This window comes from Nanorana parkeri, unplaced genomic scaffold (genome assembly GCF_000935625.1).
Source record: "Nanorana parkeri isolate BGI_ZX_2015 unplaced genomic scaffold, ASM93562v1 scaffold1076, whole genome shotgun sequence".
NCBI classification, from domain to species: Eukaryota; Metazoa; Chordata; class Amphibia; order Anura; family Dicroglossidae; genus Nanorana; species Nanorana parkeri.
Window position 1 is genome coordinate 193,842 of NW_017307344.1, and position 13,950 is coordinate 207,791.

A 13,950-nucleotide genomic window follows, 5' to 3' on the forward strand; every position below is an offset into this window, starting at 1 on the left:
TCTTGAGCAACAGATTGATCCTCTGTGGCCATCCCTTGGTCACTGGCAGATTCCCCTGTCTTGCTGGAGATTTCACCTCATCTGGTTCAGATTCAGGAGTTGGTCCTTCTGTTAGTTCAGATTTGCAGATGGTTTCTTGCTCCTTCTTGGGTCTGTTTGTGGCTGTTGTCCACTCCTCAGTTTAACTGCTTTTGGACATTCTGTTTCTGAATCCCTCAAATAAAAATAATAAGATTTTTTACTTAATACCCCGTGTATTGCTTTCTCACAAGACTGATTTTTTCCGGTGTAGAGGAGTGGTTATACAAGGACTGGCTTGCAACTTTTCTTTTTGCCAGTGTCCCAACTTCCTGAAGGTGGCAGCATGTTCCTGGATTCTTGTCTCCCCAATAAACTTAAATAAAAAGATTTTACAGTAAATACAAAAATCATATTATTTTCCTCTGTTCTAGATGATTTTGAATATTGATGTAAATAAAAATGTTATTAAAATATACAGTAGTATATTAAGCATAAGTCTTAATATGGTCGGTGTGGGTAGTTTAGTGTCTTTTTCTGTTTTATTGTATTATTTGTGCAGATTGTTACAGCTGGGCTGTCTGTTATGTTGTCTATGTTCTAACTGTAGGTTTCTGAAACTGATGAAGAAAATAATCAGCAACGACCACAGAAAAGAAAAAGGAGAAACCATTCGGAGTCGGGATCTGACATTTCATCATCAATTGATTCAGGTACATCCTGTTTGGTTGTGTTTGGTGAGGAGATAAAGACCATCTCCAGACATGATTATGTTTCAAATTTGCCCTTGACATTGAAAGTAAAAAGTGAATGTCACCTAACTCTGCTGCAAGGCTATGATATTATCCTTTGACCAGATGGTTTCTGTACCTGTGCTGTGTCCCTCTAGAGGGGCCTGTCTATCACACACATTAATGATATAGGAGGCTGCAGGGCCAGCTGAGAGAACAGATGATTCTTGGTGGCACGTTACCTAAAAATTCACTGTAGTGGTTCATACACACCTGCCACACTGCACTACTTAGGGAAGAGGTGACCTCACTATTCAAGGTCAGTCTTTACTCACAGCAATAAGGACAAGTATCATCCCACTGCTGAGCTCCTGCCTATGCTGTAAGCTGCCTAAGCCTTCACCCCTCCAACCCATAGCTCCTGAAAATGTTAGGATGACTGACATCCCTGTGCAAAGAATTTTAGCCTGTGTCAAACTCAATTCTATCCTCAGTCTGATGTCTGGTGTACAGGCTTTTTAATATAAATATAGAGTTTAGCTAATTATACTAGCAATGCTTCTTGAACTAAAAACCTTTTATACAAACAGCACTATTTTGACCTCTGACTTCCTCTCAGTCTTCTATCAAACAGCGCCCTGTGGGCAAAGTTTATCCGTACACATGCATCACATAGCAGTGGCGTGTGTGTGTGCCACCAGCACGCTTAGACTAGCTGATGATTGAATCTTCTTAAAGGATTACAGGCAGTGTTGTATTTTGGTTTTGTGCTGCCCAAGCAAGACTAAACCCGAGAACCCTAAATCAGTGCCACCCCTTCCTGTTTAAGACATTTTACATAACCTGTCAGTCGCGGCATTCAGTACGCACGGTGTATCTAGATTCTGACAGGTTGCGCTATCAACATAGGGTGACCCTCTAGTTCTACCTTTGCAATAGCCACCTTCTCCATTCCTGGCTTGATGGGCTCCCTTGTTCTGCAACTACAATAACCATTCTCTCCTGCCATGCTGTGCTAGTCTCTAGTTCTGCAGCTGCAACACCGATCTTCTGCCTTAATATGCTGGGCCCTCTAATTCTGCAGTTACCGATCTTCTGACTCGGCCACAGGGCTCTGTAGCTTGCCCCGCTCTAGAGACATAACCCGGCACGATGACCATCTGGGTCTCAGCCCTGGGGTCCTACGGAAGCATCTCCGCTGCCTGAAGTCAGAGATTTGAGTGCCGGTTTCCCAGGGAGGTCCGGCGCATAACTGCCAGTGCATCTGGATGGAAGTCACACACACCAATATATTGCACAGCATGTTGACCAGGAAGAGGAAGGAGCTGCAGCCGGCATATATGTAAGAGTAGGCGGCATAGGTGGACACGTTTGTCCACCAGTCAAAGAAGCATCAGGTCCAGGCAGTACTGGCAGTAATTTATGAATATTTTATAATATAATGTATTTTTTTTTCTCTTACCTAACTGGTTTGGGGGGCAGCATTTTTTGGCGCCCCCCTAGAAAGTGCCGCCCTAGGCAACGGCCTAGTTTGCCTTGCAGTAAATACACCCCTGATTACAGGGGATGCACTCACTTCTGGGTTCAGTAAGGTTGGGTGTCAATCAGTCCTGGAATTGGGACAGCAGCTACTGGACTCAGCAGACTTTCTAAAAGGGACATCCCCAAAGAAAAGGTTAGTATTGCAGCGAAAGATGGATGTTTTCTTTTCAAATAAGAGTTGGGGATCTGAAGATAAACTGTATGACAAGGAAGAAAAACTATTTACCCTTTCAGTGGGGCTACCCCTTGCTCTGCAAGGGTTAAGTGCTCGTTCATAAATATCAACGAGTAGCTAACCCTTGCTGTGTGGGGCTAGCCCGACTGCAAGGGTTAATCATTTTTTTTCCTGGAGCTCTTTAATTCAAAATATGGAGCTCAGATGTAATATTTGCCTGGGGTTCCACTTTAACTTTTCAATGAAAAAATAATTTGCGAGGATAGAAAAATTGGAGCTGCCATTGTTGAGATTTTATAGGCTCTTGGTTGTGGGCTCTCTATCTGATTGTGGCTTCAGTATCTAGTGAGTCAGTGATTTGCAACAGGCATGCAGCCACTGAAGTCTAAATACCCAACCTGCATGTGTCTTTTGGTCAATGACTTACTGGGTAGTAATACCATCCCCAAGGCTGTTTTTTCAGTATTTTTCATTTTTTTCTCCATCTTTCTCTTGACAGGTTTTGAAAGGATTAGAGCCCCCTTTAAGATTTTCTCCTCACTTCCTTTCCCTGTGGAAGTGGACTCCAGGACATTAAGTAAGGGGAAATTCCCCAGTGGGGACAGAGGCAGCAGTTTATCAGCTCTGTTATTTTCTATCCACAACTGTGCTGAAGTAGTGTATAAAATTAATAAATCGTAAGATATGCAAATAAAAACCTTGACCAGCTCATATTTCCCTAATGCTTTCTTCTTATGGCTAGGGACAGGCAATATCATATGGAAGTACAAGTGGTAGGAAGGTGTGTAAGGGGTGCTGTGGTGTTCTTACTTGTCTCACCTGTGTTTTGTCAGAACACAGCACCAAGAAATCTAAGAGACAGAAGAAGAAGAGTAAGAAGAAAAGGCACAAATCGGTGAGCCTACTGACATGGGGGAGGCTGGGTGTGTCGGAGAAGAGAACAGAAAAGAATTGCAGTTTCTCTTTTAGAACAGTCCTGAAAGTGAAGCCGAGAGGGAGAAGGAAAAAAACAAGAGAGAAAGAGATCAGGAGGTCGAGCAACTGAAAGAGAGAGCAAAAGACAGAGACCAAGATCAGGAGGAGACTGCAGACGGTCATCGCAGATCATTAAAGCAAGCCTCAAGAAATGAGAAAGTAAGTGAGTGATTCTGTACAGGTTCAAGTATGCACAGTTAAATGTAAACAGGTGTTGGTTCATTTTGGATCATATGGAACAGCATAAAGAATCAGTGAAATGTATTTGTGCAGAATCCAGTCTGCCCGCAGAAAACAGAACCCATTATGATATTAAATATACAGAGCAGACACCGCCTATAAGATGAACATACATGATGTCAACCTCTCCAGTGGCAGAAATACAGCTCTATTCTATATAACAGGCACTTAGTGCACACAGCAACCAATCAAAATCCATCTTCTACTGGTGTGACCTCAGAAAATTCATTCTGATTGGTTGCTGCATAGGGCTCTTAGTACTTTTCTTCTCACACTGCTAACTAAATGATCTTTAAATAACATCAGAGGCCCTCATTTTGGAGGTAACGTATAGTAACTTGATGTTTTGGGCTATTATTGCACTATATACACATTTACATTCTTACATGCTTATGGTTCCATATATTGTTATTGTAATAAATATTATTTCCTTTTAAAACTGTGAGATCCCCTGACTCATGTTGATATGCTCTTTAGTACTTTCTAATCCATTGATTTGAAGTATGCAGATTAGGGGTTCTGCCAGAAACTCAGAAAATGCTGAAGCCAGAGACAGGTAAATGTTATTTTTAGAAGATCAGCCATGTTGGCCCCTGTATTTCTCTTAGAATAGGTTTCCTTCAAAGTAAAACTCCAGTCTGCAGCTATCTACATTTCTTGATTGTACATCACATGACACAAGGAGTTAATTCTGGAACCAGTGAGGTTATGCGGCCACCTTCAGGTGATTGGACACTGGCTGTAAGAACAGCCCTGTATCACCTCTCCCACTCCCAGCATGCATCATTGTCCTTAGAGGATGGACGCCTTCTCCCTGCTCTGTGAGAAGCTTATCCTTTTTTGAACTTTCCTGCGTCAAGACTCTTCTAGCAAGTTTTCCCTAAGCAGTTTACAGCCACTGTGGAACCTTTCAGCAGCTATCCGGATTGGGTTTTCTTCTTGGCCAAGCCTTTGCGGGCCTCCTCACTTTCACCCCTCAGAGTCTCCCTCTGACCTTTCTTTGCCTGCCTTTGCAGTCCCTTAGGAAGAAAAAGCCGGCAAGGAACACTATTTCTTTTATTGTAGATGCTGTGCATACTTGTTTACAGTTAGAGCCACTTGCATCAGCCTTGCCCAAGGTCACTAATCTTCCAAAAATGCCAAAACCTGTTTAAGTTTTCCGTGTTCCATGTAGCCTGCCCATACAGCCAGTGTTGTATGTTGGCTGGAATCACCCCAGAAAAATTGTATACTCCTCCCAAATGGTTTGCTCGATAGTATTCTATTGAAGAGGGTTTCCCTTAGAAATATGCTGCTCCTGTCATAGGCCCAGCAATCTCTTGTTTGAACAAGACATTACCAGTCCCTGTAGAGGATGTCCAATGTAGAAGAGAGGTAAGAAGCCCTGTTTAAAATCTTTTTTGCCTTTGCAGGACTGCTATGCAACCTGCTGGTGCCATCAGGGTGGTGTGTCAGACCTTATCTATATGGTCAAATGTTTGGCTAGGGACCCTCGGTCCATCTTGACAGACCCCTCTGCTTTTAGTAGTGTTTTTTTTTTCTCTGTGCTATTGCGTTAATGGCCTGGCAAGTACCCTCACTTTCATTAGTGCCTTCTCAGGCTCCTAGGTCCCGGACTTTCCGATGGCTGGGTCAAGAGTGATGTAACCAAGGGTTGCAACCTGAGATTTGCTGCCTGCCTTCTCCTCGCTTCCTAACATGTTCTGAAAGACAGACCTATCTTTTGGCTGCCCTAAATCAGCTTCTTTCTCATGGGGTCATATTCCCCATACTGGATGCAGAGAAATCTCAGGGGTTATATTCCAACCTGTTCACTGTCCCCAAAGCAAAAGGGAGGACTATTGTTGATTTGAAGATTCTCAATGGGTTTCTGCGGGTCCAAAAGTTCCATGTGGAATCCACACGCTCCGTCATCACCTCCCTTTACTCCCTAATGGTGGACATTAGGGATACATACTTGTGCATTCCCATGTTTCCTGCTCATCTATACCGGTGTTTTAGCTGTGGACACACAACAGTTTGTTGCCCTTCCATTCAGCATATCCACTGTGTGACGGACCCCCGTAGCCAGTTTCGTTCCATGGATGTAGGGAGGACCTTGCCACAATAGTGCTGCTGCAGTCTCTCCTTCCCAGCATTTCCTGGGCAGAACCAGGATTGTCGAGCTGGGCCAGTGCTTCCATGGCCGTAGGCAACTGTGGCTCTTCTCCTATATCAGCAGCAAACTTGGTCGTGGTGGTGGTTTGAATGTCTCCTTAGGTAAGGAATAGCATCCCACCGCTTGCCACCAATGTGACGGATCCCCGTACTCAGGATGCGTATGTCCGCCGCTGTCTTCTTCCTTGCTGAGGAGATATTGCAACCTGAAGATCCTTAACTCTCAGTTTCCCCAGTCACTAGCCAAGGCTTGAGTGTAGGGTAAACAAACTCTGCTTTATTGAACAACTGCACAAACTTTTATACAGCAAGAGATCAGATTATAATCCCATCACATCCACCCTTCCTTCCCCAGACATTCTGTCTTCACAACACCACAGGGTTTCCCCTGCTAACGAGCTCCAGACAGCCATAGAAAGAGCCTGGCCAGAATGTCATTATCCTGGGCTCTTTCAGAGTACAATGGGAGATAACGAGGGATGGTGCTGACAGTCCTTTCATACACAAGTTACACATCATAACACACTTAACTATAACCCAACACCAATACACATTTAACTCATAAACTGATCACCATGTCGTCACACTCTGCACCTCTGATTCTCACCAACTCCCTGTTGGTTTGGCTCTACTGTATTCTCAGGGGATCCCCATAAGTGGGGTACCTGGACCACCTTTACCTCCGGGAGCAGTCAGCGAGAGCATTATTGCCCAACATTTATCAGAGGATACAGATCTGTATAAAGCTACCCTCTTAAAATATAATTCCTCCCTCCGTGCTGCCAGACTTTTTTTTGTCACTCTCACTAACACACTCTCATCCAGTTCTCGTCAACTTTTTAAAATCGCTACTATGTCCCCCACAACCTCCATGTACTAACTCACTAATTCACTGCTCAGGACATTGACATTCATTTCAAAAACAAAATAGATGCAATTCGCGATGAGATCTCCATTGCTTAGTCACCTTCTCCAATTAACGTACCAGACCCTCCATCACACTTGTTACTTTCCTCTTTTGACCCCGTCACCAGAGGAGGTTACAAAGCTTTTCTCTGACACCTGCCTCACCACTTGCCCCCTGGACCCTGTTCCCTCGCTACTACTTTGGTCACCCTCTATCCTACACTATCTTACTCACATTTTCAATCTTTCACTCTCTACTGGCATCTTCCCCTTGCCCCAAAACAAGCAATGGTCTCCCCCATACCAAAAAGAACCCTCACTGTATGCCGCCAACCTTAACAATCTCAGACCAATCTCCTTACTCCCATTCACCTCCAAACTTTTAGAACGCCTTTATATACAACTGCCACCTTACCGATAACAACCTCCTTGACCCCTTAAAGTCTGGCTTTTGCCCCCAACACTCCACTGAAACTGACCCCCTGAACCTCACTAATGACTTATGAAACTACTAAAACAATGGCCATTACGCCTTACTCTTGCTGTTAGACCTTTATGCTGCTTTTTACACAGCTGACCACCTGCTGTTCCACAAAAAACGTGGCCTACTTGGCTCTGTCATGGTTCTCCTCCTACCTACAGTATCTAAGGGCTACTTTGTCACCTTCAGTTAATAGGCTCACATAGCTTCAAATAACATATCTAAGCTGATGACGCACAAATATATCTCTCCACTGCAGAACTCACTCCTTCGGTGTCCTCTCAGTAAGTATTGCCTTGGGGGGCATACTTGGATAGCACATGGCAGATCATGGGCATTCCACACCTGGCTTTGGCTATGAAAGTGGAAATAGCCTTATTGCAATGTGCCCTAGTTCCCCTGGTTCAAACCACTGCCCGCATTTAGGTCTCTTTAACACCCTTCTCCACTACCCTCCACTCTAAAGAGGAATTTTATGCTACCATCTTAGATTTCATGGGAAGTATTGTCACTCTTTTAGAGGCAGTAGGCCACAGGAGTCGCAAGGGTGCCCCTTCAACCTGTCCCCCAGAATTGGATTTAGAATTTGTGCTCACAGCCACTCTATTTTCACAGGAAGAGCTCTAACAAGCTCACCCCAAAGCTTATGGATGCCATTGCTGCCCTTATTGATGAGGTGCACCGCAACCTGGGCCTGATCTTAGACTCCCTGCCCAGGGGTTTTCTTCATCATGAAAAGGTAAGGTCTCTCTGATCACATGTTTGGACCCTTCAGTCCAAGAGCCGCCCATCCATGCATTTCTGATGGTGGCATCCTGTGAGGCAATGCCCAGTTTCACTGTAGATGGTTGCAACTCAGTATCCTGACTGCATGGAACAACGCAGGTCTCTCCAACACGACCAAGCCCTCCCTAGAATGGTGGACAGCCAAACTAGCGCTGGAGGGAGCAAAGTCCCATTTTCCAGTAACAATGGATACTAGCCTCTCGGGCTGAGAAATCCTAGATACCCTCTCCGTACATCGTTGGACATCTCGGTTCATCAGACCAGGATTCAGTTGAACACCACCACAGCATACATTACCTACCGTGGGGGCGGGGAAGGGGTGGGGTGGTGGATGGGGTCAGGCGTACTTCTGCAGTTGTCAATACCTGGATGTGGGGGTATGAACACTCCACCTGGAGATGTTTGAAGAGATCTGTCACAGGTGTGATCTGTGTTTTTCCACCTCCAAGGCTTCTTCCTGGTTTGTTTAAACCGAATTAACAACGCTAGTAGGTGAATCAAATACCATATAATCGTGTTTGTGGACTATAAGTCATGAAAAGACCACATGAAGGCAAGTACCGTTAATCAATTAAACACGGCACTGTACTAGTAAATGAACATGTGTACTGTTAAGAGGTGACTTTTAACCAAGTGTTTCTAGGTGCCTCGGTGTGTAAAAATAAAGTGAATAAATGTACACAAATTGAAAAAGTCCTTCGCTTTTTTACACCTTCATGTGCATTGATAACATTAAGTGACAAATCATATACGTGAAAAAATTCTGGTGGGTAAACAAGTATAAACGAAAATAATTGTGAATGACAAAAAATATATATAAACAGATAAAGTCTCTGTAATAGACAGCTCCGCTTCAAAACAAGTAGCAGAGCCTTCCAATGTTCGGTAGAGTAGTGCTTTACTGGGGTTTGTATTAAGATCAATACATCCCCCTGATAGAGTGCGTACTCACCAAAAAACTTTCAGCTGTAACAGACAGCCCCAAACGTTTTGTCTGATGGGACACCGTTACTGCGGCGTCTTTCGTATCTCGTGCTTTACCATCAGTCCTCAGTGTAAAGTATTCCCACAGTCATGCAAAGAAAAATTATTTCATCGGATAAAAGTTCCAGAAATAGTTTATTTAAAATTTCTTTAAAATTTAAAAATCAAATTCGGCCAGTCCGAAAACAAACGTGTTTGGTATGGTAGACCCGCCCCTACGAGTTTCGTCACCACCGACGTCCGCAGGGGAAATGCGTAATTCTTCATGGTTTATTGCACGGAATCAAGTTGGAAGGCATCACTGTAATCCTCATAGCACTGGACTGGCCCAGGAGGGCATGGTGTTTGCACATTCTCAGTCACCTGGCGGACTCCAGATCTTCTGCCCTAAGGACCAGTCTTCCATCCTTTTCTCAGTCGCTAGCTTTGATGGCCTAGCTGTTGAAGCCTAGGTCTTGAAAGACAGAGGCTTCTCAGTTTTGGTCATCCCTAATCTCCTAAGTGCTAGAAAGTCGACCTCCCACAAGGTGTACAATTGTACGTGGAAGGGCTATTTTGCCTGGTGCGAGGCAAGAACATTAACGAAATTAGAAAGTTTTCCTTGGGGCGGGGTCTCTCCTTTCTCCAGTCTGGTTTGGATCAGCATCTGATGGGGAACCATAAAAAGGCAGATCTCTGCCTTGGCTATTCTGTTCCAAAGACTGCTAGCCACTTACCCCTTGGTGAAGGCATTTGTGCAGCTTGTCTCGCCACCTTTCAATCATACCTGGGATATTCCCTTGGCTGGCCACTCTCACACGGTGGCCTCTCTCTCTCAATTATCTCTGTGAGACAAGCTTCTAACAGCTTTGTCCCGTAAGGAGCCTTTCCTAGCACAGGATACGTTTGTCTTTAGGCCTAAGGGCTTCTTTCTTCCTAAGGTGGTTTCTTCTTTCCAGCTTAATGAGCATGTTGTTCTTTGTGTCCAAAGGAAATTTGCCTCCACTGTCTGGATATGGTATGTGCTGTGTGTATGTGCTAAAGTTTGAAGGATAAGCTCCTCCCTTTCCTGTTAAAGCTAATTATACTAGATCTGTTAGTGTTTTGTGGGCTTTTAAGGATCAGGTATCTTTTTCCCAGATTTGCAAGGCTGCCATCTGGGCTTCCATTCATGCTTGTTTTTACCAGGTGGATGTTCAAGTATCTGCCAGCTTTAGGCTTAAGGTGCTTCAAGCTGCACTCTGAACCCTCTGTGATCTTTTTCTTGCCCACTTTCCTGTGGGCCTGTTAGCATTTGCTGTGTTGCCCACCTCTCAGTTGGACTGCTTAGGGAGAGTCTTAAGACGTATTATATGTCCTGTACTGTATGATTAAGAAAATAGGATTTTTGGCATACTTGTAAAAATCTTTTTCTTAGAATACAGCACAGGACACAGGCCCCTCTCCTCTGTTGTTATGATCTCCCTATTGCTTGGTTAAAAACTGAGGCTTACTGGAAAAGTAAGGGGTTACATGGGGGCTGTCCTTGTAGTATTTGTCTTTGCCAGTGTCCAGTCACCTGAAGGTAGCATATAACCCAGAGTCTAAGACCTAAAAAGCCTGTGTCCTGTACTGTACTTCAGGAAAAGGAAGTAAAAAATCCTACTTTTTGTCCCACCCTTCTGGTTGGATCAGTTTGACCACTTTCCATGTTAAGAGCTATGCTTCACATTTCTTTTCTCCATGCTAGTTTTGTGATATTTTCTTGATCTTCTGGCATCAGGGATAGTTCCCTATGCCAACTTACCACCTGGTCTTGCCTTTCTCTTACCAGGTGGGGAGTTTAAACCTGACCAGGAGTATTGGGTGCCTCTTGAGGGCTGCACAGAGTTCCCAGTTCTTTTGTTCATGGGCCTATTAGCAGTTGTTTGCTATTGCCTGCCCCTCAGTTTTTGGACATCCTGAAATGTTATTATTTCCTGTGTCCCTCAATGGACAATAAGGAAAACAGGATTTTCCCATTATTATTACCAACAGGACAAAAAAAAGGAGGATGAATCTCCACAGAGGGGGAACAGCAATAAAACTTCATAGAGGTTCTAACCCTTCTCCGCTCTTCCCAAAACTATAAAAAAATAAAGTTTTGGCTTAACATACACTTTAAAGAGGCCCTGTCATCAACTTAAAAATTGTAGGTAAACGATTTTTGTTCACTTGGAATGAGCCACTTTGAAAATCCAACTACTCCAGGAAAGTAAATTTTCAAACACAGCCCCCTCCCTCCTTGGACGACATAGCTCTCTCCTCTTCTGGGGGAGGGGGGTTCACAATTGTTACTCGCCATCAAAAACTCCATGTCTAAATTTACATTCTCCAGTTTCCTGACCCTATATTTCCTCCAGCAATTTTCATTGTGTGACAATCAGTGTTTGCATCTAGGATCAGCAGTTTCTTTAGGAAAGGAGGACGGTTCATATTTGTTACCAAAAAAGCCGCAAATATACAAATTGGGAATAAAAGTGTATTTCAAACCAAACACTTTTTTTTCTAGTTAAAAAAAAAAAAGAATGTGGGAAGAATCAGAACTGTGGTGTTTACTGCTGTCTGGGGCTTTGTTTACCTTCACTTCCTGTCCTGCTAGCAATTGTTTCACCAGAAAGGAAGTGACCAAAACCTCTAACAAGGGTTGTAGCCTTCAAATAGGATTTTTTTTGTACTCGTCGTAAAATGCTTTTTTATACTGCTTCCTACAGGAGAATTGGACTCTGCAAAACAAAAAACTGTAAGACCTAACCCCTCCTGCTACCAGCATGCCTCAGTTTCTAGCAAGTAGTATCGAAAGCATCCTCATAAACACAGAGGGGTAGGACCTGTGTCCCTCAAAGAAAAGGATTTTAGACGGAGTACAAAAACAACATTTTATAGTTGCTTTCAGAACAGGAATAGGAGGGAAATCTTTAATGGGAACATCTGTGTAAAAGAGGAATTCCCCTCAATTTGTAGATTTACTCTCATTTCCTCTTTTGTCTCTATGATAGGAAGTGAAGGAAAATCTCTGCAATAGGACACAGACAGCAAAAAAAAAAAAAGTGACTGGGTTTAACCCTTCCCTGCGCTATCCAAAATAAAAAGAAAAAGGTTTTTGGGGTTTACATATGCTTTAAGTTCCAGGCCTTAGGGCCCGTTCACACCAATTCCCGCGCGTTCCAGCATGGTTAGCTGCTGGAATGCACTGCATCGCATACTCTAAAGCCTCCCTACATTCTGGTGCAGGAGGGGGCATGACGGTGCATTCAAGGCAATGGCACCGCAGCCACACACCCCTGTCTGTAGTGCGATCGCCCACACCAGAATGCGTGGCACAGAAATGCCCACGTTCTGGTGCGACCCCACAAAATAGTGCATTGGAGATGGTGTGAACAAGCCATTAGGGTTATAAGTCTTTCTACAATCTAGCACCAACATTATGGTGCCTAAAACTCAAACTTTTCTGGACAGATGCCAGAGCAATGCTTTTTTTCAATAAAGGTTGTTGAATAAACGGCATTGAATTGAGAGGGGTGCGATATTATGCACTAGGTTAGCTGTCACCTGCAGCTAGGTGTTCTATACAGTAGCTTCATGTTAGAGGAGGTTTGCTGCAACAATTGGTGCCATACTGGAAGAGAAAGCACAAGCAAACGTATTTCTTAGAATACAAATTTGTGATATTTCAAAGTCCCTTTATAAGTGAGAAAGATACCTGTTCTCCCTTATAATGGGCCCTTTGTAAAAAAAAGTTTATCAAAATGAGTGCAGAATGTGGAGCAACCAATCCGTTTCCGTCTTTCAGTTTTAAAGCATAAGTGAACACACTGAAAAGAGAAGCTGATTGGCTACTATGGACAGCTGCTCCAGTTCAGAGATAAATTCCCCCCAAGATCTTTTGACGCTATAAATCTTGCTGTGCCATTATTACAATTGCTTTGGCTGCAGTATCTTCATCTTCAGTATGTTCATAGGACTTCTTATTTTTTATTAAAGTGTATCTATAGTCAAAAACTTTTTTTTGTGTGTGTTTTGAATGAAGTGAGGAAGGGTTAAATCTGTTGTCAGGGTTTTCTTGCTGCCTTTGTCCTCACTGGGGAGATTCAGCCTCTCGATTTGTTCTGGCAACCAGTGTTAATGGTGAAAGTGATTAGAAATGCAAATGTTACTGTGGTCACTGGAGCAGAAAGAGGGTGAATCCTGCCATGGAGACATCTGTTTCAGTGACAACTAGGAGGGGGGTTTTCCTCATTTTGGAGACATTTCATTTCACCTCCCACAGGAAGTGAGGGGGGAATCTCCCCAATAGGCCACAGACAGAAAAAAAAACCTCTATCCAAAACTGAAACAAAGCTTTGGCTTTAGGCATACATTGTCCTATTGTATTCTTGTTCTTTCTGAGGTAACAATTGATTTTCCTCTATTTAATATCACCCCGTCTTTGTGTTTTTCATTCCTGCCTATGTTTCAGACAGGCTGGGACACATCAGAGAGTGAGCTCAGTGAAGGAGAGCTGGAGAAGAGACGACGGACATTACTACAACAGTTGGACGATGATCAGTAGATAGACACCCTGCGTCAGGGATGCTCTGTTCACCCAAAACAACTTTTTTGAAATGAAACCTTGAAATGTGCACAGCCCTTCACTGATTTTATTTAGTAACATAGTGCAGTCAAATGCAGTAACTACATTCAGTCTGCAGATTCTGACTCCTACCTTGTGATTATTTACAGAGTTATTCACAAAAGGGTGAGGAGTTTGGAGAAGACAGGAGCAGTGAACAATCTAGGACAATATAGGTGAACTGGAAAGTGAGCTGAATTGGAGAATTGTTCCCAATCAGCGATGTTGTCCTAGATTGTTCCCTTCTCCTGCCTTCTCCAACCTCTTCACTCTTCACTCTTTAGTGAATAGCCCTGTTAGTTACTTCTCTTTGCACTGTTATTAAACAAAGTTGTGGTGTTTGGAT

General features: G+C 43.6%; 1 protein-coding gene across 1 annotated transcript in view; it reads left to right on the plus strand.

Moving 5' to 3' along the window:
* The window catches only part of PRPF40B (pre-mRNA processing factor 40 homolog B), a 75,596-nt gene extending 61,995 nt beyond the window's left edge, over nt 1–13,601 (plus strand). The window contains exons 22-25 of the mRNA XM_018567628.1: nt 629–731; nt 3,300–3,361; nt 3,436–3,600; nt 13,452–13,601. Of these exons, the coding sequence (XP_018423130.1) occupies nt 629–731; nt 3,300–3,361; nt 3,436–3,600; nt 13,452–13,544 (423 nt within the window). The 3' untranslated portion in view covers nt 13,545–13,601. The remainder of the gene's footprint in view (nt 1–628; nt 732–3,299; nt 3,362–3,435; nt 3,601–13,451) is intronic.
* Nucleotides 13,602–13,950: the final 349 nt, after the last annotated feature.